This window comes from Sciurus carolinensis, chromosome 5 (assembly GCF_902686445.1).
Source record: "Sciurus carolinensis chromosome 5, mSciCar1.2, whole genome shotgun sequence".
Lineage (NCBI taxonomy): Eukaryota > Metazoa > Chordata > Mammalia > Rodentia > Sciuridae > Sciurus > Sciurus carolinensis.
The window spans coordinates 25,162,253-25,187,136 of record NC_062217.1 but is presented as its reverse complement, the minus strand read 5'-3'; the positions used below and the strand labels follow the sequence as shown (position 1 = coordinate 25,187,136).

The 24,884-nt window shown below is 38.2% G+C and overlaps 1 protein-coding gene across 2 annotated transcripts in view; it reads left to right on the top strand.

Annotated features, from left to right (window-relative positions):
• The window catches only part of Flt1 (fms related receptor tyrosine kinase 1), a 168,558-nt gene that overhangs the window by 61,322 nt on the left and 82,352 nt on the right, over positions 1-24,884 (top strand). For both annotated transcript variants that reach the window (XM_047554532.1, XM_047554533.1), the window contains exons 11-12: positions 9-168; positions 18,658-18,772. In XM_047554532.1, the coding sequence (XP_047410488.1) occupies positions 9-168; positions 18,658-18,772 (275 nt within the window). The remainder of the gene's footprint in view (positions 1-8; positions 169-18,657; positions 18,773-24,884) is intronic.

Here is a 24,884-nt window from a genome sequence, read left to right as displayed (position 1 = left end):
CTTTGCAGTGAAACCCCAGATTTACGAAAAGGCAGTGTCGTCATTTCCAGACCCAACTCTCTACCCACTGGGCAGCAGACAAATCCTGACTTGTACCGCCTATGGAATCCCTCAACCCGTAATCACTTGGTCCTGGAGCCCCTGTAACCATAATCATTCCAAAGCAAGGTAGGGACAATTCATTTCTTGATTAGCTTTTAAATACTTGTTGCCACCTCAAATTAAGATTAATGGACACAGTTGGGAGTTTACAGAGGGAACATGCAGTATATTTAAAACAAAGGCTCTTCCTGCCCTGGAAACAGATATGCAACAGCTCCGCCTCTTCCTTAATTAATTAATTAATTAATTGAGCTGTCATTTACTCAAGTTAGAAACTCAGCCCTCTTGTTTCCCAGAGGAGGATCCCTAGACATTAATTACCCCACTGTGTCAGTTATTCTGGTCTTCCCACTTTTCATTTTATCTTTCCTGGACACCATTCAAGATCTTTCCAACACTGATGATCACTGTTTCCTACTTCAGAACTTTAGTCATGCTTTTCCTCTGTCTGAAATGCAACTCTATCCACTGCCTCATAAGAAGTCCTCCTTTATCAAACCCCAAGGCTTAGCTCTTACATCACCTTCTCTGTAAACCCAACCAACTGCCTCATTCAGATTCATTTCTCCCTCCAAGTATGAATAGCACTTTATTCACACCATTGTTAAGTCAACTGATGCGCACATGTTTATCTTTCTCTGAGCTATGAACTAACTGCTCTGTACCTTTGTGGAGCGTGTGTACAGTAGGTGCTCAGTGTGTATCTGCTGAATGCATACATCCCTACCCTCTGAGGATGTGCAGCATTTCCTTGCATCCTGTGGTGACTGAACCCCCTTTGCTTTTACCCATTTTTTGTTTTGTCTAAAGTGACAATACCAGTGATAGTTCATGGGAGTTCATTTGAAAAACAGGAATAGAATTGATAGGTGCAACAATAAGGTATTATTGAAACTGCCCAAGAATTATCGTTATGCCAGACTATTTTCTTTATTGCTTTTAACTCCTCTTGCAGAGTGTTTGGCAAGATTGTTATTTAAAAAAGAAAATTGGCTTGATAAAAAGTAAACTAGGCATAATTCTAGCATAAACAGAAAGAAGAGGTTATTTGATTTTCTAGATTCTTCCCGCAACTCCCAACTCTTCATCTTGTGTCTTAATCCTTTGTTTAGGGCGTAGCAATAGTGGAAAATTACTGGTGTTATGGAATTCCCGAGAAGTAGCTATTTCCACACAAGTCTGATTTCTCATTTGAGTGTCATTTTCTAAGAATAGAAATAATAGAGAACTTGAAAATCTTGAATACCTTCTTTATCACTGTGGATATTTCATTCAAAATACAGTGAGATCTGTTGAGACCTTGTATTATTTTGCTAATTGAAGGTAGGAACCCATATTTATAGACTCACTCCCATAAGGCCTCGATATATGTGCTAACCTAACATGCAAATACTTTTAAAATAACTAAATATTTGAAGCTATTGGGATAAAAGTGTAGGGTTGAATGATGCTAATAAAATATGATTTGGAGAATGATGGGAGCTGAAGTAAAACTTGGTAAAAATTGGTACTTGTTTCAATTTCTTTGTGATATATGCTCTGTCTCTCCTGTTTTATGGAATATGATCACCAAGGCCTGGAATGATGTCTTACTCCTTTTAGAATTCTTCCAAGACTCAGAACACTGCCTTAAATATTTGTTGGCCATTTGAATTATTCTGTTAAAGTCATTCACTTTTTGCTACTCACAGGACAGATCAGAAATGAAACCTTTAACTGTTTCCATGTGGGAGATAATTAATTTCTTCAATATGTTGTTTCAAAATTATCTGCCAAAAATGTGCACATCAGAAGCAGCTCTCATTCTTTAGTGAGTGTATACAGATGGAATAGCTTACCTGCACAGGCCCAGGTTTGGTGCCGGGTGGTCAAATCAGTACACTTAGAGAAATATTTCTGAAATGTATACAAGACCATTGTACCCTAGGAAACTAATAGAACAACACTTTCACCCTGTCAGAGAGCTAAAAACTAACATTTATAATTTTAATTACTAAAATTTCTCAAATAAATCTTTATGTAAATATATTTTTATATGCTTAGATTAACTTAGATTCATTTATAGATAGGAATTTTCATTACTGACATGAAAAAGGAATGTTCTGTAACACTTTTGAGTTATATAGTAATATATCTGCATAGTGATACATATGGTTGATCTTCAAAGGAGATTGGGCAACTAATGCATACACATTACTCATAAATATGTAGAGTAATTCTTAGTGTTTAAATTCGAGACTAGGCCAGACGTGGTGGCACATACCTGTAACCTCAGTGACTCAGGAGGCTAAGGTGGGAGGATTACGAATTTGAGGCCAGCCTCAGCAATTTAGGAAGGCCCTAAGCAACTTATAGAGATGCTATCTCAAAATAAAAAATAAAAAAGAGTTAGGGATGTGGTTCAGTGCTAAAAGCCCTCTGGGTTCAATCCCCAGTACCAATAAATAATTAAATGATCAATTAATTTGAGACTCTAGTTAAAGGGCAACTCTACATATTGCCAGTTTTGCTGTTCTTATTTGGTTGTTTTTGTAGTAGTAGGGATTGAACCCAGGGATCGACACATGCTGGGCAAGTGTTCTACCACTGAGCTCTATCCCCAGCCCTTTCTATTTTTTTAACTTTGAGACATGGTCTTAACTAAATTGCCCAGGCTGGCTTTGAACTCATCATTCTCCTGTTTCAGCTTCCCAAATAGCTGGGATTACAGGCAGGTACCACAGTACCCATAGCAATTTAATTTTTGAGGATACATTATATTTATTTTAAATAGCTCAAAATTAATTGACTTAATATGGTCAGCTACTTTATGTAGTTAGGTTAATACAAAAAGAGGTTCAAAGTTAAATTTATCTTTCCTGGAATCTGATAAATATGTAAATGTATTTAAAATTATCAGAACTACTACTCAACTAGAAATTTCCTCCTTGTTAATAAGTAGCAGTAAAATGTTTTATGTAAATGACTTATTTCAACTAACACTGTGGCTTTGGTTTTGCCTACAATTCATTCTTATAAAATATTTGTAAGAAGTTCTGGTGTGTGTTGCTTGGTAGAGTGACTACAGATAACAATTATATACTGAATATCTCATAAGAAAGGATGTTGCATGTTTTCTCCATGAAATGACAAATGATCAAGGAGACAGGTATGCTTATCCTGATTTAAACATTTCACAATGGATGCACACATCAAAATATCATATGGCACTCTGGTGTTATGTATAATTTACAGATTTTTATGTATCAGTTTTCAAAAGCCACTAAGAATAAAAGAAAGGGAGAAAAGAAGGATTGTTTTCAATTCACATAGCTGATGAGCCAAGAAGAAATATCTGTGATTTTACTTTTCTGTGTTTGGGTGGTAAGTTGGTAAGAGAACTATGAAAGTTCTTTTAAATGTTTACTGATATTAAAATAGGTTACCAAGACTGAATGAGGAGGAATTTGGGGATTTTTCTCATCTCCAACAACTGGTAGAGATTTCTAAATAGATACTACTAAACTTGTTCTATGTTAGCCTAGCATAAACCCAAGAAGCATCCATAATGATATTAACTTCTAGTATCTCTCACATGTCTATAATTCACAGCTTCTGGTCATATAAAATAATTAAACACATTCATGGAGAGAATATAAGGATCAAATGAGATGATATAAGTGGGAAAGGTACACAGTGCTAGAGAAATGCAAGGTTGTAATTATCACTACTGTTGAGGAGGAGGACATTTCTCTAAGACCCAATACTTCTAAGGACTTGGAAGGAAATTTCTGCCTTCTATAGAATTTCTTATGACAGTGAGAAATTGTACCAAATATTTCTGAGAAATGAGCAGAAATTGTGGAAGGTAATATGTACTTTTTCTCAGCTTTAAAAATGGAAATCTAGTAGGTCCAAGGGGAAAGGCCATAGAATTAAGGAAAATATAACTTAGGACTTTTCCAGAAGAAAATTAAGGAACTACAGAAAAGTTAGGCAAAAGTAAAAGGAAGAATAAATCGAAGGGGAGAATGAGTTAACTCTCCCAGTTCACGGGCGATCCCATTCATTAGTTTCCCGTCATGGGAGGAAGTGATTCTGCCCTGCAGAATGGCTAGGCTGGGGTGGGGCAGAATGGGACTGTGGGACAGCTGCCTCCAATTCATTTTGAAGAACCAAATAAGACTACTAAACCTCTAAGCTACAAGATATTCTTGATCTCACAGGTCCTTGACAAGCTTTGCCACACTGCGGTACATTGTCACAGGAAGCACTGTTTAGATAAGATTGCCCAGGGCAAGGAGGTTGGTCTCTAAGGGAACAAGAGACAATGTAGGATTGGAGGGAAGGGGCCGCTCTCTGGGGATTTGAAGGTAGAGGAAGATGTGGAAAGGACAGACTTGGCATCATTTGTTTGTACTCCAGTTCACCAGTTCTGGTTTCTTAGGAAGAATCTAAGAGGCTGAAAGACTGCTTTTATTCTTGGATGCTTGAAGGGCAAGGAGACCCTCAGATAAATGACTGGAGGCTTTTGAGCCTAGAGAGGTCTTAGAGCCTGAACAGTTCACTCTCATCTATTCATAGGATAGGGAGTGGGCTTCTGCTGGGTCACCTTGCTGGCACTCTCCATTAGCTCAGGTCAGCTCCCCATTAGAGCTACCTGGTTGTTTCTGGGTTGTCTTGTCTCATTTTTAAAACTGAGGTTTAAATGGGTGTAGTGCCCACACCTATAATCCCAGTGACTCAGGCGGTGGCGGCAGGAGGATCGAAAATTCAAGGCCAGCCTGGGCAACTTAGACTGGGTCTCAAAATAAAAATAAAAAAGGCTGGATGTGCTGAACATGGGGGCGCATGCCTGTAATCCCAGCGATTTGGCCCTAAGTACTTAGCAAGACCCTGTCTCAAAATAAAATATAAAAAGGGTTGGGGATGTGGCTCAGTTGTTAAGTGCCCCTGAGATAAATCCTGGGTTACTCCCCCCACCCAAAAAACAAAAAAAAAACCACGCTGAATGTGGCTCAATGATACAGCACCCCTGGGTTCAATCTCTGGTACACCCCCCCCCACGCACACAAACAAATAAATAAATAATATAAAACTAAGACTTGCTTTTAAAATGTTGAATGTGCCTGAGTCTTTTACTATAGGGAGTTTCAAGGCCTGCAGTTTTTGGTTACTGCAGTTTTGACAGCAAGTGTTCTTTAGAGCATAGGCCACCTTAATTCCCTCTCCCTATCTGTCATAAATCATATTCTGAGTAATAACACTGATCAACTATAAGATATACTTCCAAAACACATTAAATCAGTCTCCTCTACTGGGAAAAAAATGTTAGGTAACACTAAGTTCTTTATGAAAATTTCATTTTCTTTATCCACCATCTGTGATGACTAATAAAAATGTGTAGAGAGAAATCTCTGCTACTTATGTTGCATTAATATTGCTCACATCATATGAATGAGTTTTGCACATCATTGCTATTCAATATAAATACAATGCAATCATCTCATTGTCACACAAATATTAGGTACCAACCTTATGCAAAAAAATAAACACCATCTGTCTTTAATGTTTCTGTTTTAATTATGTAAAATCAAATATGTTTGGCGATTACTTACTGGATCCATATATGTACTGGTAGAATGCCTATCACACAGTCTCAGGGCTAAAGATCAGAAATCAAGGAAATGGGTTCTATTCTTGTCACTGTCCTTGACTTCTGTGTGACCTTGGCTGGTTACTTAATCTGTGCTTCCATTTCCCCTTCTGTAAATGGCAACTGCCGGGTTTCCCCTTTCCTCTAATATGCAGCTATGAAGGAGTTAAATGAGAAAATCACTTTAAATTAAATATTCTGTTTTTTAAAAAGCTTGAAATACTTTCTCAGTTGTTGTACACTGATATTTCGCTTCTGATTTTTATAAATCATAAAGTAATTTGACCATTAACTCTGAGGATTAATGACAAATTTTCAGTTTATAAATGTAAAATGCTTACATATAAATAATCTGAGTGAGGCCCTGGGTTCCATCCTCAGCATTGTAAAAGAAAAAAAAATACAATAGCCCCCCAGCATTGGTGGCAACCTGGACCTCCTTCGCCAGCCTTTGTCCCATAAGGCTTTATCCTTCTCTACCCAGTTGGCTCTAAAATCTTGCTTATTTTAATCAGTCTTTTGCCAATTAGTCCCTTTAGGACATGGAAAATGGTGTTAGTTTCTCAACTCATGGAAAGCTTTTTCCTTTCTTATCTAAGATGGTAGATTTTCTAAGAAAAACCCAACAGTCATACATGGACCCTCAAGGAACCATTCCAAAACTCTAAAGTAGGTCAGATCTGGAGTCTAAAATAATTACGTACTTTAGAAGTTAAATAGAAAGTAACGGTCCCTGCCACTCTCAATGACAATTTGATGTCCCATTTCTGAAACACTCTTCATCTGCCCCAGTAGGAGAGCACTATTGGGGGTGTCCAGAGAGAGCTGACCACTCCAGGACTAAGTAGGATTTGCTCTTTGCTCCCGTGGGGAGGAGGGGTGGCCTAAAAAGCAGGGAAAGGCACAGGCCTCTAGGAACTCTGAGAGCAGCTTGCCTAATTGCATTTCTCTATTGTTTATGTTAGCAAATTGGCAAGGAAAGGAAGCCCAGAATCATTAGGGATGTGTCAGGGATACATCATTTGGGAGAAACACAGTTTTGTGCATCAGTGGGGTATGTAAAATTAACAGGACAAAAACCAAAACAATTGTTAATGGTAGTTAATTAGAACTGTACTCAAGGACCCAAATTTAATTGACTGCCAACATGAATGTCTATTATTTTTATGCTGTAACAATTTTATGCCCTGTATTTTGTTTTATATATACTAAATGAAAGCTTTAACAATTCAATTGAAAAAGTCAACATTTCCTGGGGGGCAAAATGTAGGTCAGATGTCTGAGGGAAACGGTAATTTAAGAAGACTTCTGCTTTTGGAACTATGACCACTTACCTCATGTTTTAATATTTACCACGTTCTTCTTAAATATACTTACAATTTGTGTTCATGTATCCCTTATCACATATTCCATGCAGTGTGTATGGATACGCAGGCTTGAAGCAAGCATGCTACAGGGAACTTGAATTTACCACAAACAAACCCCTAAATAAAACGAGGACTTTAAAGAAGACCACTTGACCAAGGACCACTTTAGCAGAACTTTGAGCTTGAACAAAGCCAAATAAAACTGGCCATCTTATACAAGAGGCTTTCATCACAAGCCAAAAATGAATGTTCACTTACTAATGAGAAACTTCTCGCATTCTGTTATGTAATTACTTGTTGAGGAAGTGCACACTGCCCAATGTGAATGTTCAGACAACAGCCCTTATTAATATTTCATACAAAGTCCTGAGAACAGAGTACAAGTTCATTTGCCAAATGCCTCTTTCCCACTTTCCTATGCTTTGTGCGATTTTCTTGTTTCTATTCTTCGTAGTAATACAGTGAACCTGATGAGTAATTGTTTCTAATGAAGTAACTGTCTCCTATAATTGCTATCAAACATTTCATTATGTGTTTTAAACTAAAAGGCTGAGTCATAGGATGCTGGATAGTTTTTATAGAGATCTGTTCAGCAAGAGTCAATGTAGCTTCCCAGGATTAGGAATACCAGAAGATAGTGACACGATTTGGGAAGACTCCTGAAGATTATTGACAGAACCTCTCAAATTTTATTGGCCATAGTCACAGATTTTTAAAAACTGAATCATTAGGCTGGGGATGTAGCTCAGTGGTCAAGCACTTGCCTAGCATGTGTAAGGCACTGGGTCCTGTCCACAGCACTAGAAAAAGGGGAGGGGGTGTTTTTATTACTGAATCTAGAAACTAATGTCCTGATCCAAGATCTTTAGGTAATAAAGAAATAAGACATGGCATCTATAAAACAAGCACATATTCATGGACATCAACATTTTGTATATATCTCCACTGACTTGGTAGGGTATTTTTTGAAATATGGAATCTAGTCTGTGGTTTTAATGTAAACTCTGTGCTTTTTTAAATGAAAAAGCAGAATATGGCAGATTGAGAAGATGCAGAGGGTGTGAAGGATTCAGACTAAGGTGCAGGCAGTGCTTCATAATGAGCTTCTAGTCACCAGCCTTGTTTCTTCATACTTTCTCCAAAAGCCTATAGGACGTTGTGTATCTTCAGTGCGATGGTCTTCTCAGTTAGGACAGTTATAATGAATTTCATCAATATGCCCTGTCTGTTGTCCAAAGCTATGTTCATCCATCCACACACATTGTTCCTAGTCTGTACAACCATTCTACAAGATGGTCATAATTTTTCCCGTTTTGCCATGAGGAAACTGAAGCTCAGATTTATTTCTCAGGTATTTTCAGATAATGGAATAAAAGAAGGACTACATAGGTTGGCATTACAGCAGGTTACTTTTCATTGGTGTTCCACATGATTCCTCAGAGTGGATCACTGTGAACTCTCCAAGGAAGGAGCAAAAGTCTTCTTGGGTACAGGTTTGGGAGAATACTCATCTTATTAGGTTTATTCTTGTTAGCAGTGCTTTTGACTTGAGAACACCTGTTGAGGGCTGGGGATGTAGCTCAGTGGTAAAGTGCTTGCCTCACATGAGGCCCTGGGTTTGATTCTCAGCACCGCCAAACAGGTGGGGGAAAGAGAACACCTGTTTAGTTAGAGTTGCACTGCAAACAGAAAGGAAAACAAATTTACAACAATTAGGAGAATCTGGCTCACATTTCATAATAACATTTTTGGTACTGACCTGCAGCTGGTGGTAGAGGGCAAGTTCTGCAATTTAGAGAAAGCACCATGGAGAAGACAGATCTTAAGAAGAGGGGTAGACTCTGGAAAGTCAAATGGAAAGGGAGTGGGACAAAGATGTGGCAGAGTGATAAAGAGAAATTTATGAATTAAAGTTTTAGAGAAGACTATGCCAGAAGACTAATTTGGTTGGCTCATTGGGCTGAGAAGAAACCTGAAAACCATAATTGCAAAGGCAGGTTTGAGCCTGCATGAAATTTCTGGAGTGGAGTCAGTCATTCCATCCCAACTCACTTTCTCTGGCTCGTGCCTGGGTTTTCCGCCATCTACAAACCAGAAGTCTACCTTGTCATTTCTTGTCGAGTGATGGCATTTTAGAGACTCATTACTGGTGGTCTTATTCTTGTGGCTCTTCAGCATGCGTCATCGGCATTGAATCCCTGAAACTCTACCTCCCATTTCTGAAAAATCAAGGCTTTGGATTTTCACTTTGGCTTTCTTTTAAAAACATTACATGGGTACACATTAGTCCATTCTCTTAGGCCTTTAATGTTCTATATGTGTGTCCTCATTGAGAATTATGTAATATGATCACTGATTGCTACCTTATTGACAAATATTCCTCTGTAAATTGGAAAAGGTCCTTAAACAAGTAAGGTTAAGACAAGTAAAAATGGGTATTTAGAGATGATCTAGAACCAAACAGAAGATTCTGACTGGTAGAAGATGTATGGCCTATCATTTCTATTTTTATTTTCTTTATAGATAAGTTACTAAGCACTTCCTTATGGGACAGAGTTTTATGTACACTTTATATGTATTATCTCATTATGGCAGAACTTCTATGAGACAGAGACTATAATTATCACCATCACAGAGAATGCAACAGACAACCCTGTTGAAAAACCTATACTGGTTGACATGTCAGAGAGACTACAAATGAGTGGCCTTCTAGCACATCATCACCCAGGCGACTGAAAGCACTTTGGCTGTCATTACAAGGGTTGTTTTCTGTAACAACTGCTTAGACATTAAAATGAGTAATTTGGGGGTAAAAGCTTATGAACCCAAAAGCAGGTGTTTTAAGCAGGCTGTGTTGTGACATCAAGAGCCAATTTTACAAGGTGTTAGGATACAGAAAGGCAATATAGTCTATGGATTAAGGACATGGACTTAGAGCCTAAGTCTTGGTTCTGCCTACTGCCATCTACCAGCTGTCAGATTCTTAGCAAAAGAATCTCCCGGAGTCTGGGTTTCCTAATTTATACAAAGGACAGCACTGACATCATAAGCTTGGAGAAATTATTATTATTGTGCTGAGATGCTGACCCAGCACCTGACACATGCTATGCAAGCACTCTCCTAATGAGCTCCATCCCCACACCTAACAGAATTAAATGAGATGCTATAGGAAGTACTTAGCCCTATGGCTGGCATAATGCAAGTGCTAATAAGTTTGTCTGCTGAAAGTTATCCAGTACTTGTAGATATTCCTGGCAACTCTGGAGATGTGCACTGCAAAGCCACTTCCCTCTGAGTGACATCACACATACATAATATCCTGTGACAACTGACTATCAATAATCTGACAACATGATCCACGGTGTTAGGTTAATGTTCTCCCAGGAAACATGCTTACATCTTTGGACAGGGACAGGTCTTGTGACTTTGATGACTTGTTCCAAAGAAATTAGAATGGGACCAGAAATGGTAGGTGTTTCAGATTATTTAAGAAATTAAAGGAGTTATAGTAGCCTGGATCTACTCTCATTTATGAATTCTTTCTTAGCTATTAAGTACTCATGGAGTCTTGTTCAGTTCATAGTAGCATATGGCTCTTGTCATTTTATTTGCCTGTGCTACATTTCTATTTTCCCATGAAGTTGACTTGTCTCTTCAATAAACACAGATATTCCTTAATAACAATAGAAAGTAAACTGTGTACTTTCAGGGGTGTGATTTTACACCTAAAATGGAATATGAATGAGAAAATTGTTCTAATTGGAATAAAACAGTACAAGTAATTATGAGCCAATATTTTTCCTACCCTTGGAGGAAGGGGAGAATACTCCCAATCAGTTTTCTATTTTCCATTAGACAAGAGACACCTCTTCACATGTCAACATCACTGCCTAAATAGAAATTATCCAGGTCGATCAGTTTGTCAGGAAATGATACTGTTAAGCTGAGTCTATCCATGCCCCATCAGCTCCCCTGTCTTCACTGATATCAGTTGTGAATGGACAGGGCTGGTGGTGGTGAACAGTGTTAGTTTAGGAGTGTGTGTGAGGTCACTGGATGGTCACTAGTGTCCCTTTCTTCAGCACACTTGAGATAAGCGATAGATGGCAGGGTTGACACCTGACATGAGGTTGGGTCCAGATCTCATCAGGCCATTCTTTGTCAGGATTCATCAAGCAGTTAACTGAGCACCGGGCGTGCATTTCTCATGTACCCTTGGGATTGGCTAGGGACTGAGGTGTAACGATGAGTAAGACATAGTCCCTGCTCTCAAGTAGCTCTCAATGTAGTCTGATGACCAAATGACAACATAACCGATCTGTTTTCTGTGTACCAGGCACTGTACATGTTATACAAATTACCTCATTTGATATCACCCCAAAATTTGCAGATGTCAAACTGCTCTTCTTCAGATTTTTAAATTTAAATTTTTTCCCTTCTATTTGCTCTTTAACATCTATAATAAAACTAGTAAGACATGGTAACATGAGGTTGCTTCTTTGGAGTTTACAAAGCTAAGAACACATCCATTCCCAAAGAATTTGAGGTGGTTCACAAAAGATACAATAAGTAATGAAACAACTCTGGATGAAGGAATAAAATAGGATAAGACAAATAGGATAAAATAGGATAAGACAATGGTTGTTGAGATAGGAGAAGAAAAGGAACAGACATTTCTAAAATATGAAAATATGTCAAAAGAAGTACAAGGCTTCAGGGTGTTGAGATCTGAGAGAAACCACTTCTCCTCTCATATTCTCTGGGACACAAACTCCTCAACCATGTTTCTACCACAAGGGTGTCATATGACTGGTAATTCTGACATCCCTTGGCATTGGCCAATGGCAGAACATCAAAGCAGAATTTATTAAAAGTGATTTTGTGGGCTGTGATCCAGGGACAATTTCAGAATGATTCAAGTAATTAAAAAGTGTATAAGTCCTCTGAGCAATTTTCTATGACACTGATTCTCATAACTGGGCTTTTGCTATCCAGAGTTACATAACTAGAAAGTTATAAAAACCACCATTTGAACTCAGATCTGGTATCTTAAGATCTCTTCCTTATACTAAATTGATTCCTCATCTCCAAACCTGAAGACTTTCTGGACATTTCTGTCCACTCTATACTAAATAAGTCATTGTCTTCCTTTTTACAAGAACAAAATAGAGTGATAGTTTGAAATATTCTTCACTGAGTGCCTGGAGGCAATATCTTAAACCTCTTTCCTGAATGTGTTGAAGGATATTATTTGTAGCCACTCCTAACATTTCCCTAAAGATTTCTTATTTATCAAGCCACCCTTCCTTAGCTGGCCAGTCAGGCCTTCACTAAGAAAAATGAATGAACAAAATAGATGTTCTCTTTGAGGCTCCTCTCCTATCTGGGTGTAACCAAGTAACTGTCTACCCTTTCAGTTTCCCAGTGACCCAGGTATGGGGTTGAAGATTCCCTGGGTCTGGGCTCAGATTCTGTATATACTAGATGGGAAATGTGGGGGAGGGGGCTGTCAGAGCTCATACTAGAAGCGGAGGTGAGAGAGGAGGAAAGGAAGCAGAGGCTGGAAGACAGGCCTTATTCTGAGTGAATGGACCACGGGCCCTCGAGAGCAGGAAGCAGCATAAGCCAAGGCATCACGGAAAAGCTCTTATCTAAACAGAGGTGGCCCAGGGCGCTGGATCCCCTCCACCATTGTCCAAGAAGCTGACCCAAAGCCTACAATCCCTGAAACGCTTCTCCACTGATGCTCCCCCACCCCCACTGAAACAAGAAGTAATTTTCAGTATGGTCTCCAAGGCGTCACAAGGTCTCTAACTGCATGAGAAAGTCACTCCTCCAGAGTACCCTCAGCATGACCTTGTGACCACCCTGAAGACCCTGGCCCTCTTCCTGAAGCAAAAGGAGCAGGAACCATTCTGTACAAACATTCCTTTCAACACTATGCCTTTTTCTGCCAGCATCCTCTCTATATTGTTTTATTTGTTTTAAGAGAATGTGAGAGGAGGGGAAAAGATAGTGTTTGCAGATTCTATCAATCTGATGGCTCAGACACACTATCGCTAATGTTTTGACACAACACCCAGGGTAGCAGAAGAATGTTTACACCAGGTCCTTCTGCAGGATGGTGCACCATAATGGGGAGCCAGCCCCGGTCGTGCCCTCTGGCAAGGTTCCAGGTGGTCTTTCTTTTCCTTTCTATTTTTTTAAAAGGACATTTTACAGCCTTGATTTGCTCTTTATTACTGTTCTACCCTTTGTTTCCTAATTCAAAATGATTCAATATTCTTTACAAACAGATTCTAATCACAGCTCGTGCAATAAAATCCCATTAGGCAGATAAGCAGAGTTCACTCCAGTCCCCAGATTTCATCATCCAAAAAGGAAAAGAAAGAATATTCTCTAAGTTGGGACTCTACTGAATTCTCTAGAGCCTCCTCCCTGCCCTCCCCCAATTAAATGTGCTGTAAGACACATTGAAAATACTCATTCCCAGACAGTGGCTCAGGCAATAGGCAGCCATCAGGTGTAGAGATACTCAGTTCAGCACTGCCCTCTCTTCCTCTACTCCTGAGGCACTCTTTTTTGGCACTCTTTAAAGGACTGAGGTTCATCATAAAACAGGGTCTTCATCCTAGAACAGCCAATGGGTCATAGAGACAACAGTGAGAGTTCCCAGGAAAAGAAAAAGATTGATTAAAAAAAAAAAAGATTGTTTTATTTTGTTGTAAGATTTTAAAAATGATAAAGTCTGTCAGCCAGTAGAAAGCAAAAAGTTCCCATAATTTTTGCACCAAAGCATTTTTATGACCTAAACTAATGAAAATTTATGTCACAATATAATTATAAATAATTCCTCTATCAACCTTCCTCCCACCCATCTGCAAAAGGACTAAGTACATCTTCCTCTTGAAAACTAAAATTTTCTCATAGTGTGTGACTTTGTATCACACTATGGCCTCCCAGAGGACTCAGAGTTTTTCTTTAAAACAAGTGACTCTGAGCCAGATTTCCCCTGGGAAGTATGATGGAAAAGATTTGGGAGGTTCCTTGGAAATAAAGTCACTCTGGGTGACAATGTCTGGTGTGATGAAAAGAGGACATGAGGTTCTACCCCAGATCTACCCTTGCTCTATGAACCTGAGAAAGACATTTGATCTTTCTGGGTCTCAGTTCCCTTACTGGTAAAAGGATATGTGAAATGGGGACCATGATTCCTGCTTCACTGGGAGACTGTGAGAACTAGGTGAGGCAAAATGAATGTCTGTGTCTCCTATCCTGAGCCTGGCACATAGTAGCAGCTCAATAACAATCATTTCCCTTTTGCCAACCACGGGTAAGCCATAGCAGAATGGAGATTTTGGAAAAAAAAAATGTCAGCTTAATATTATTTCTCATAGGTTAAAAGCAAATCCTAAAACAAACACCAGTTTATCTTAGGAGTCAGGCTGCAAAGTAGACCTTCTAGAACTGGTATGGTTATTAAACTAGCAGTACATCATTTTATTATAAAGTGAGAATTTTATACTGGATAACAAGAATCCTGGGTACCATAACAAGCTCTAAGCAGATGGCAACTTCTAAAAAGGCTAAAGGAAGAGTTGAACCACTCCATCAAATTCTTCAGAGAAGAATTCCATCATTTTCACCCAATTCTGTTTTCTCATCAGAGAGCCACTTTCAAGAAAATGTAAATACCATCAGTGACTAAAGCTCACCTAGCTAGATTCTGCCTTCTGATTCCACCAGATGCAATAATCTATTCTTTAAAGAAAAGCAAGTACAGATCTGAATTTTAGGCAGAGGTGGGGGACAGGAAGAAGGAATAAAGAAAGTCTGAAGGTCAGAATTTTTAAAAATCAGCACTTAAAAAAAATCACAGGTGAATGAATATTAAAGAGTACTTTTGGGTACATAGTGCGCATTGCATTTGCGGGTGCTGGATTTGTAAAGGTCAGTGGGAATTGTGCTGAGTTCAGAACTAACTGCAGGATGACAAGGTGAGGTCTAATATAAACTGTACTGCAGAATCTGCACACATTTGGGTATCTGAATATTTTGGCTGTGTAAGATGAGAGGCGTTTACCACATTTTAGACACAAGCTAACCATTTTATGTAAAAGTGGCTAAAAAAAAGACATAAATCCTCAATGCACTAATGGTGTTAGTAGAGTGAATATCTGAGAAGCCTTTTCTTCCTATATACAAAGAAGCACTGGAGTATAACCATTTCTTGGTATATGATGGCAGTCCATAGATCATATAACATATGGCGTAAAGGTTAAATGCAAGACTCTGAAGTGAGCTAGAACTGAGTACAAATTCTACCAGCATAATACTGTAGCTTTGACCTATGTTGGCTTTGCCTTTTGCTGTGGCCTGAGACTGTCTTCATCTAATTTTGGTCACAGAAGGGTCAAATATTTATGAGTGTGAAAAGAACATGGCAAATCCATCACCACTACAAGCATGTAGGTCATTAGTGTCATCCACATATACGGAGGGTGGCAGTTTCCCATTATGTGTCAAGAGAAGACTAGTAACTTAGACCAGATGGGAGAGCTCCCCAGATGGCTCCCAGTTGGAGTTAAACAGATTGACATGTCACATGTAGGGTCCCAGCTCCATGTGTTGAATACGTAATTGGCTGACTTCTTTTAATTTATTTGTCAATCTCTAGTCCGAAACTAAGTTGTTTCAACTCCAGGGTAATTGACAGATGACATGGAGTACCCTCTTACCCCCAGAATTCCTTTTTTCCTTTTCACTGGTTATAAATACCTCCATGCTATTATATTTGGCATGCTATATGCACATGGAGGTAGGAGTCCTAAAGCTCATTAGGCAAGGGACAGAGGCTTGGAGCATGGAGAGGACAGCACCGAGCTGAAGCTGATAACAGTGGCCTTGTCCAGAATAGTGCATGGGAGCTTTCTTATCTCGCTTTGGCAGGAGGTGCTGTGGGCTTCCTGTGCGAAATCAGGAGCGAATGCTGCTTTCCTCTTGTTGTTCAGCTTCCTCCCCCCTCAAGACGGTTCCCAGCACAGTGATTATCTTTGCATCTTCAAACATGGCACAATCTACTTCCTTAAGAGCTTGATGTATTCTTAAGACTTAGGCAAATTCCCCTCCCCCTAAATCTCTTTTCAAGTGCTGTTATAGAGTTAGACTCCTAAATGACATTCTATTTTTAAGTTTCCAATTACAAAGAGGGAAAAATAACAGCCCCTAAATTAGAAAATAGCCACAGAATCTGTCCTTTTCATTTGGAAGACCTGGCAGTAAGTCAGGCCTATGGTTTCCATACTAGGACTTGCGTGGTATAACTACCCTTGGAGCCATGGGCAAAGTGGAGGGTGGGGGTTGGGGGAGAGGTGGAGGGGCCAGAGGTCAACAGCCCCAAGTGAACTCAGAGGCAGACTGTATTTCCCTTGGGAAATGCCTAGACTTGCTTTACTCTAACATGTTTCTTTGCATTTCCTGAGGACCAAGTGTATGAGTGTACAATCTTTGACTAAGGCCCCCTTTTTCATTGCTTTGAGAAAGAGAATGAAATATAGTCTTCTCCTTCAGGTACAAGAGAACCTCAGATGTCTGATGTCACAGTCTCAAGTGCACATGCATGTCTAATCCAGGTGTACATGCATGTATACATGTAGATTATATATACTCATGTATGCACTGAGGGCAGGGAAAGATGAAACCAAGTAGTAGTTCAAGGCACAGATGTTACAGTTCAGAAAATAGAGAATACTGATGATAATAAATAGGGCAAAGTGACTTTTATATAATGATTTCAAAAGTTTATTATTAAAATGTTTCCAATAAGTGAGAGAGTATATAATTTAAGTTTTCTCTGCTAACAAAGGAGGATTAAAATGTTCACTTATCTTACCTGATGATTATAAAGAACAGCTAGTAGAAATCAGAGAAATTTCTTAAGAAATAGTCAGCTCTTCTTTAGTATTTTAAATTTTATAATCTAACTGTAAAAACAGATATTTCTAAAAATATTTGGAGAAATCTGACATATGGCATAGGTACAAATACCACCATGGAATTGCTAATCCTATTATGCATAATAAGAGTAGCATTATGGTTACATTAGCAAACATGCATATTTTTTAGAGATATGCCCTGAAGCACAGAGGACCAAAATGATATGTCTGAGATCTGCTTTAAAAATGTTTCACAAAGAAAAAAAAAAAAAGCAATAAGGGGCGAATGAATCAAATGTGTCAAAATTTTGATAAATGAAATCTGGATGATGGGGTTGGGGTATAGCTCAGTTGTACAGTACCTACCTCGCATGTTCAGGGTCCTGGGTTCCATCCCCAGCACTACTCCCCAACACACACACACACACACACACACACACACACACACACACAAATATCTTCTGTACTTTCACAGTATTTATGGAATACCAATTACAGGCTAGGTTCTTGCTTAGCTATAGGGATATGGTGAATAAGCAGACATGGCACTGTCTTCCTCTAGCTATTAGCCCACTGGGGCTCCAGGGCATAAGTGGCCACTGAGAAGGCAGTGAGTACTCTGCAGGAGGATGTTATAGGGCATATAACAAAAGGAGGGGAGCCCAGCCCATCGCATTAGACAGTTTAACATTCTGGGGTCCTTCTCAGCTCAGAGTTCTGAGAGAATAATAACTGAACTTTTTCCTGACCCTCACAATCCCATCTATCCTGTCTTCTCTCTTTCTTTATCCTCCCACTTTCATTTTACATAAATCTTCACTGCTGTTGGCTACTTAAGATCAACCTCTCATTCTTTCTGGAAATCAAAGTTTTAAATTCCTCCTGGTTTGAAAATCTCCAGAATTTGCCAAAGATGGGTAAAATGAGACCAGCAAGCTTTTTGATCACCAAAACTTACAGTTCAGAAGGTAAGAATACAAAATGATAAAATGCTTAAAATAAAAAGAGAAATTTCATGAACTCTAATGATAACATTAACAGCCTTATTTTATAATTAAACACTTGAGGTCTAAGAAGTTAAAGAGCTTGCCATGATACCCCAAGACTTGAAAAGAAATAGACTGAATTTAATAACTTCTTCAAGATGTTTGTTTCCATATGCATTTAATTAGTCCTGGAAAAATTAGCTATTCAACTGAATACTCTGACTAAAAGCCAGCCTTTTATAAGATGTGAAATGCTATTATTTCCTCAAGGTTTCCATTCATTAACATAACTTCACCGCCCGCCCTACCATGTCTGCATGTTACTTCACTAGGAACAAATTACAATCTAGATATTAAAATTTCTAATTTATACATTTTTTAAATTTAATATTTGGAACAGGAAGGACTTAGGGCAGCATATACTGGGTTTTTTCACATCAAGTAAATACACTTGCTATTTTTTTAAGTTCTGAGGATGAATACAGGAAAAAAAACCTAAGGAAAAGAAGATTCACGTCAAAATTGTGATTTTGCTATCTGGGGACTTATCCATTGGTTTTCATTTCACCTGTCTCCACTAACTGGACCACACTTCAAAGCAACAATGTAATGACATATATTTTTTTTAATAGGTATGACTTTTGTTCCAATACTGAAGAGTCCTTTATCCTGGATCCTGACAGCAACACAGGAAACAGAATTGAGAGCATCACTCAGCGTACAGCAGTAATAGAAGGAAAGAATAAGGTACTGTTTGTAAAAATTAGCAGTGGGGTATTCTACAAGTACACTCTCAGCTGTTTGTTCTAGGAACCAGAAGTAATTCAAATGCTCAAACAAAATTTAGAGAGAGGAAAGAAAGTATCTGAGATATATCTTCATTATTTAATCTGCTGTATTTTTTTTCCTTTTAATTAATTTATTTAAACAGACTGCATTTTGATTCATTGTATACAAATGGGGTACATAATTCAGTTTCTATGGTTGTGCATGATATAGATTCATAAATCATACACGAACATAGGGTAATGATGTCCGTCTCATTCCACCATTTCCACCATTTTTTATACCCCTCCCTCATTTCCCTCTATGTAATCTAAAGTTCCTCCATTCTTCTCTCACCCTCACCCCCCAACCCAACTCCAAGATTTCATCTTACTCCAATTAGAATGGCTATTATAAAGAAAACAAACAATAATAGATGTTGGCGAGGATGTGGAGAAAAAGGCACACTCGTACATTGCTGGTGGAGTTGCAAATTGTTGCAGCCATTCTGGAAAGCAGTGTGGAGAATCCTCAGAAAACTTGGAACGGACCCATCTTTTGACCCAGTTATCCCACTCCTCGGTTTATACCCAAAGGACTTAAAATTAGCATATTGCAGTAACACAGCTACATCAATGTTTATAGCAGCTCAATTCACAATAGCTAGATACTGTATTCTCTAACTGACCCCAGTTCTAAGATAAGGAGTATTCATTCTTAATGGAACAGGTGGAGTTTTCCTCTTGAAACTGGTTCACATCAGCAGTTCTCAATCCTGGCTACGTGTTAGAATACTCTACCAGTTAGTATTACAGCCAAATCTCTGGGGTGGAGCCCAGGACCCACCGAACTTTCCAGAATTCTAGGCTGTAACAAGATCACTGACATACATAAAATAGGATTCCAATAAGCAAAAGCTAATATAAGATGTAAGGCTAAAATCGAATGTTTCCATTTCACAAATATCATGTTTTCCCCCTCTGTATTTGCCAGGGTGAAGCCTAAGCTGGGGTGTGCAAATATACACTCTCTCTATCAAGGTTCTTCTGCCTAATCGGGTCTCGCAGGCATTTTTTTTTTCCCTGCCATTCTTGGGTCATTCATTCCCTCTTCCCCTACACCCCAGCCTTGGCAATGGCTGACACCCTGTGAAGCAGGCAAGTCTGTATGATTATAGACAAAGTGGCTTTTTCCCTATTGAATTAATAAAGAATACATTTAAAAATCTGCCATCTTCATGCACAAGGAGAGCAAAAGAAGAAGAAAAAAAATCAAATAACTCGTGCTGAAGTGACTACATACATGTACATTTGGAATAGAGATTGTTAATACAGATGGCACTGTCTGCCAGAGTGTGGTGATGCTTAGACATTTATTCAGTCATATTCTTTGCATTAGAAGATGAAAGTAGATGCCTTCATTCTCCATGTAGGATTAACAATAACAACAAATAACATCTGTATGCTTTATTATGTAAAACCTTTTGACATGTGCTAATGTCACTATCATTCTTTAGTAAGCCAGAGTGGTTTTCTCCATTTTAAAGATATGAACAACCCAAAGCCACACAGTTTAAAAGGTAAATGAGTAACTGAAATCAAAGTCTTTCCATTCAAAACCCAGTTGATTCTCACTGCCAACTAAGCCATTACAGAAATTAAAGTGACGATGGCTTATATGACAACATCAACAGTCACAGATTTAGGAACATTTTTATAGCTATGGCAGTAGTTGTAGGTGGTTTATGAGCAAAACTTGAAAAACATTACATGACAAACAGCTACTGAGAGAGCAGTTTAGTGAAATACTTAAATAAGAGGAAATTCTATAAACTTGGAGGTATACCTTGGGTGACACTACGTTTTGGGGGAGAAAAAAGGAAACCATCTCAGTTTATTTGCAGTAGACAGCAAATTAGTTGTACTAGGACATTTTCAAGATGCCATTAGTAGTGTCTATTCATTTGGTCTTTTCCTGACCATATCAGGTAGATGTACTGTTAACTGCTGGATAAATTTTGTAAACAAAAATTTACAACTGTAATTCCAGTGGTAACTTCTACTCCTATTTTGGTATCTTATCAAAATATGCAATAGGAAATAAAATAGAAAATGAGAAAGCTATGTGAAATTTCTGATTTTTTTTTTTTTTTTTTGCAGTGCTGGGGATTAAACCCAGGGCCTTGTGCTTGTAAGACAAGCACCCTACCAACTAAGCTATATCCCCAGCCCAAACTTCTGATTACTTTAAACTATGAAGTAGCAACCTGATTCCATCTATAATACCTATAAAAAATGATAACAAAAACTGGCTGAGATCAAACTTGCCCAATTTTCTCATGTATGCTTGGAACAAGTATATCATCTTGTAATTCTGTAGTTAGGCATAAGATTTTAAGTATAGACTTCTTTTTTTTTTGTACCAGGGATTGAACCCAGGGACACTTAACCACTGAGACACATCCCCAGCCTTTTTAATATTTTATTTTGAGACAGGATCTTGCTAAGTTGCTGAGGCTGGCTTTGAACTTGGGATCCTCCCACCTCAGCCACCCAAGCGGCTGGGATTACAGATGTGCACCACCACATCCACATGCACAAAACTAGTAATTATACCACTCAACCTATACTCCAGAGCCCCAGGGTCAAGCTCTGCCCCTATTTGTATAAATACAAATAGGTTCACCACTCTCAACTGGGGTTCTCGCCTTCAAAATGAATGGAGTTGATCGTATTTGCCCTACCTAGCTTCCTGTTATAAAGATGAGAAGTAACAGTATGAGTAAGCCCTATATATATGTGCTATTTTAATAAGATGACTACCATATTCAACCAAATGCAATGTGCCGAACTGACTGCAATCATGTACAAGGAAGATTATTTGTTAAACAATTCTTTGCATTAAAAAATCTTTTAATTCTCTTTCTAAACCAAGTTGAAATGTACAATAGGGTATATATCATACAAACAGCTGTTATAGTAACACATTAGACCTGAAGTAAATTGACTTTTAATGTCCTGAATTTAGGCAAATTTACTAATTTTACTTTTAGCATTGACTGTCTTTTTGTGGAGGGGAGGCATCTTTTATATGCCTTGTTATTTCCAAATCATATGCAGTGTTCTTTCTTTACAATTAAAACAGTACTTATTTTTCAGTTAATTTTTACAAAGTAAATTAAAGTCCCAACTTAGGTGGTGATGATCCCCTTATCTGCAGTCACATATAAAGCCTGCCCACAATGCTACTCTTTAGATCAGGCATAGGTCAGCAGGTTAGCACTCATGCTGGGGCACTTGTTGAATATTGGGGTGGGGACTGTTTTGTTTTTTCAGTCTGTTTAACTCAAGGAAGGTTATGAGGGAAATAAAAGTGAATTTCCTAATTGGCAGGTTTGGGCCAGGTTTGTGAAATGTGAGTCATCAATTAGATTGGCTAATAGCAAATGTAGACTTTTCATATTGTTTAAATGAGCTGCCAAATTCTTGGGTTTACTGATATATAATAGGAAGTAAAAGGAATCCTAAGTTAGAAAAAACACACAGGAAATACATATTGCAGCATTCTGAAAGGACAGAGAATTATGACAATTTTAATGTAGAAACATTTGCACTGAAATCACTTGAGGGCCCACTGGGAAGTGGGTGTGCTGTGTGATGCAATCTGAGACAGAAGCAGCAACAACACTAATCACAGAATTACAGCTTGTGTTTCAGTTCCCACATGGCCCTCAGGTTAATTTTAGATATTCTATGACCTTTATCCATCTACTTTTATTTCTCCCTGAAACACTCAAAAGCAAGCTGAAATATCCCCAAATTAAAACACTGCTCCATATATAGATTTTTTTAAAAACTAGTTACAGAAATTGGGTTGAATGACACATCACCCCATTCATTCAAAGGACGTTGTAGAAGCAAATTACTAATGCTTAGCAAAAGGGAAGGAAGGAAGGAAGGAACATGAAGAAACTCCAAACTTATAGTACTTGCCAACAGTCTTCATGAATGTTCCTGGGTCATACAAGAGCCCAGAGGTTGGACTGGACAGGTCTGTTGCTAATATCCAAATCCTTGAGCTCTTGGCAGAGCGAGTGGAAGCACCCCCAAATCAGAAGTAGAAGTAGTAAATCTAAAAAACAAAAAATGAGTTTTTAAAATGTAGAATTACATTGGTTAGAAACCTTACCAAAAACCTGCTTATCCTAAACTAATCAACAGAATTGAAATTTTTTAAATGTTTTAAGTGGATGTGTTTGTCCTGTGTAATAAGGCACTGAATTTTAAGTAGATGGGTGAAAGAATCGTTACTTCTGATCTTCTGAGAGACTGGAACTCGGACATCCTAATTTTATTTTAGCACTTTTGTTTTCTTTCCTCAGTCTGCTTTCACTTATTTTCAATTGTGGAAAATTAAAACTAATCATGGAGTTAATACAAGCAGATAGTCTTGAGAATTTCTTTTGGTGTGCCCTATAAAATAAATGATTATAATCTCAAACCATATGTTACAATTCAAATCCTTGGCACAACTAGGCATAGTGGCACATAATCCCAGGGACTTAGGAGGCTGAGGCAGGAGGATCACCAGTTTTAAGGCCAGCCTCAGCAAGTAGGTGAGACCCTGTCTCAAAATAAAAAGGGTTGAGGGTAGCACAAGGCCCTGGGTTCAATCCCCAGTACTGAAAAAGAAAGAAAGAGAAAAGAAAAAAAAATATCTTTGGTACTTTCTCTTACAGTATTAAGGTGATATTTGGTGCCCCAATTGTTAGGTTATTTTCATTTTTTTCCCTTTGAAATAATAATCCTTGCTTATGATCACTGGAGAACAGATCTGCCCCTTTTAACAAAGAGGATCAATGCACTCATACTTACTGTCCTATGCAAAGTTGTCACCACACAGCTACAATTCACACTTGAGTTCCTTCCCCTGTTAAGTTTATACTTGTTAAATATCTTTTGTTTTATGAAAATTTAAATTTATAATTTAAAAATACATTGTCTGGAAAAAGAGATGTACTCTAGAAACAAGATGAAAGGAAGTGTTCTAAACGACAAACCCAAAGACAGAACTTTACCAACAGATCTGTTATTCAATTTTAAAATTTTAAGATGAGCAACAATTTGGTATAGAGACTGAGAACACAGGCACTAGAGTTAGACACATGGGGCATAAGTTCAACCGAAGCCAGTTCATGGTCCTATGGATCTTGGGGTGAATCCTTAACCTCTACAGACCTCACATGACCCATTTGTCAAATAGGGTAATGCACCCATCTCATAGGTATATAGTGAGGATTAAATGAGATAATGTCATATGCCAGACAGTGTGCAAGGCACTTTAGAAGTAAGGGCCACATAAAGGTATTCAGAAACAAAGAAAAATGTATATTTCCATCATTTTCTACTACTATTTTAATAGAAACTTTGGTGAGGGACATTGTGGAGTAGGCCTGATTATGGATAAGATGTCTTATTTTGGAAGGCTTCGTTCGAAGAAGAAAGATTTGAATGCATTCTTATCTCCACGATTCATCATATGACACAGATTCATATCACTTCTGGGTACCCTAATTTTATTTTCTGATTATACAAAAATTATGACTTCTTTTGGAGCCTTAAATATGCAAAATGTGCACATTTAAATTCACTTTTCCATGTAATGAAACTCAGTTCTTGTTCTTGGTTGCTCTGAGTTGAAAGAAATCAGAATTATTTAAATAGAAGCTCTGACATTACTTACAGATGCAGGTAACTGCTGTCTGAAATTTCAAACACTGTCAAGTGGACAGAATTGGGTTTTCCACTTATTTAATGAACAACAATATATCTGAAAATCTAAGTAAGTTTCTACTTAGGTAACCTACAATAAAAAATTTAGAACATACTTCATGAGAAAAACAGTGCCCAAGCTGACACATGCCTCAAGAAGGCTTCACTTGAGCTCCTTGTTTCTGAACCACTTTGAAGCATGTGAGCCCAAGATTCCTGAGATAACATAAGGCAGTCAGAATCTTACTTGAGGATCTCTACTGTCCTTCCAACTGCCACCAGCTACAGTTCCTCTCACACTGTTGTCTATGTGCTCCTCTTCC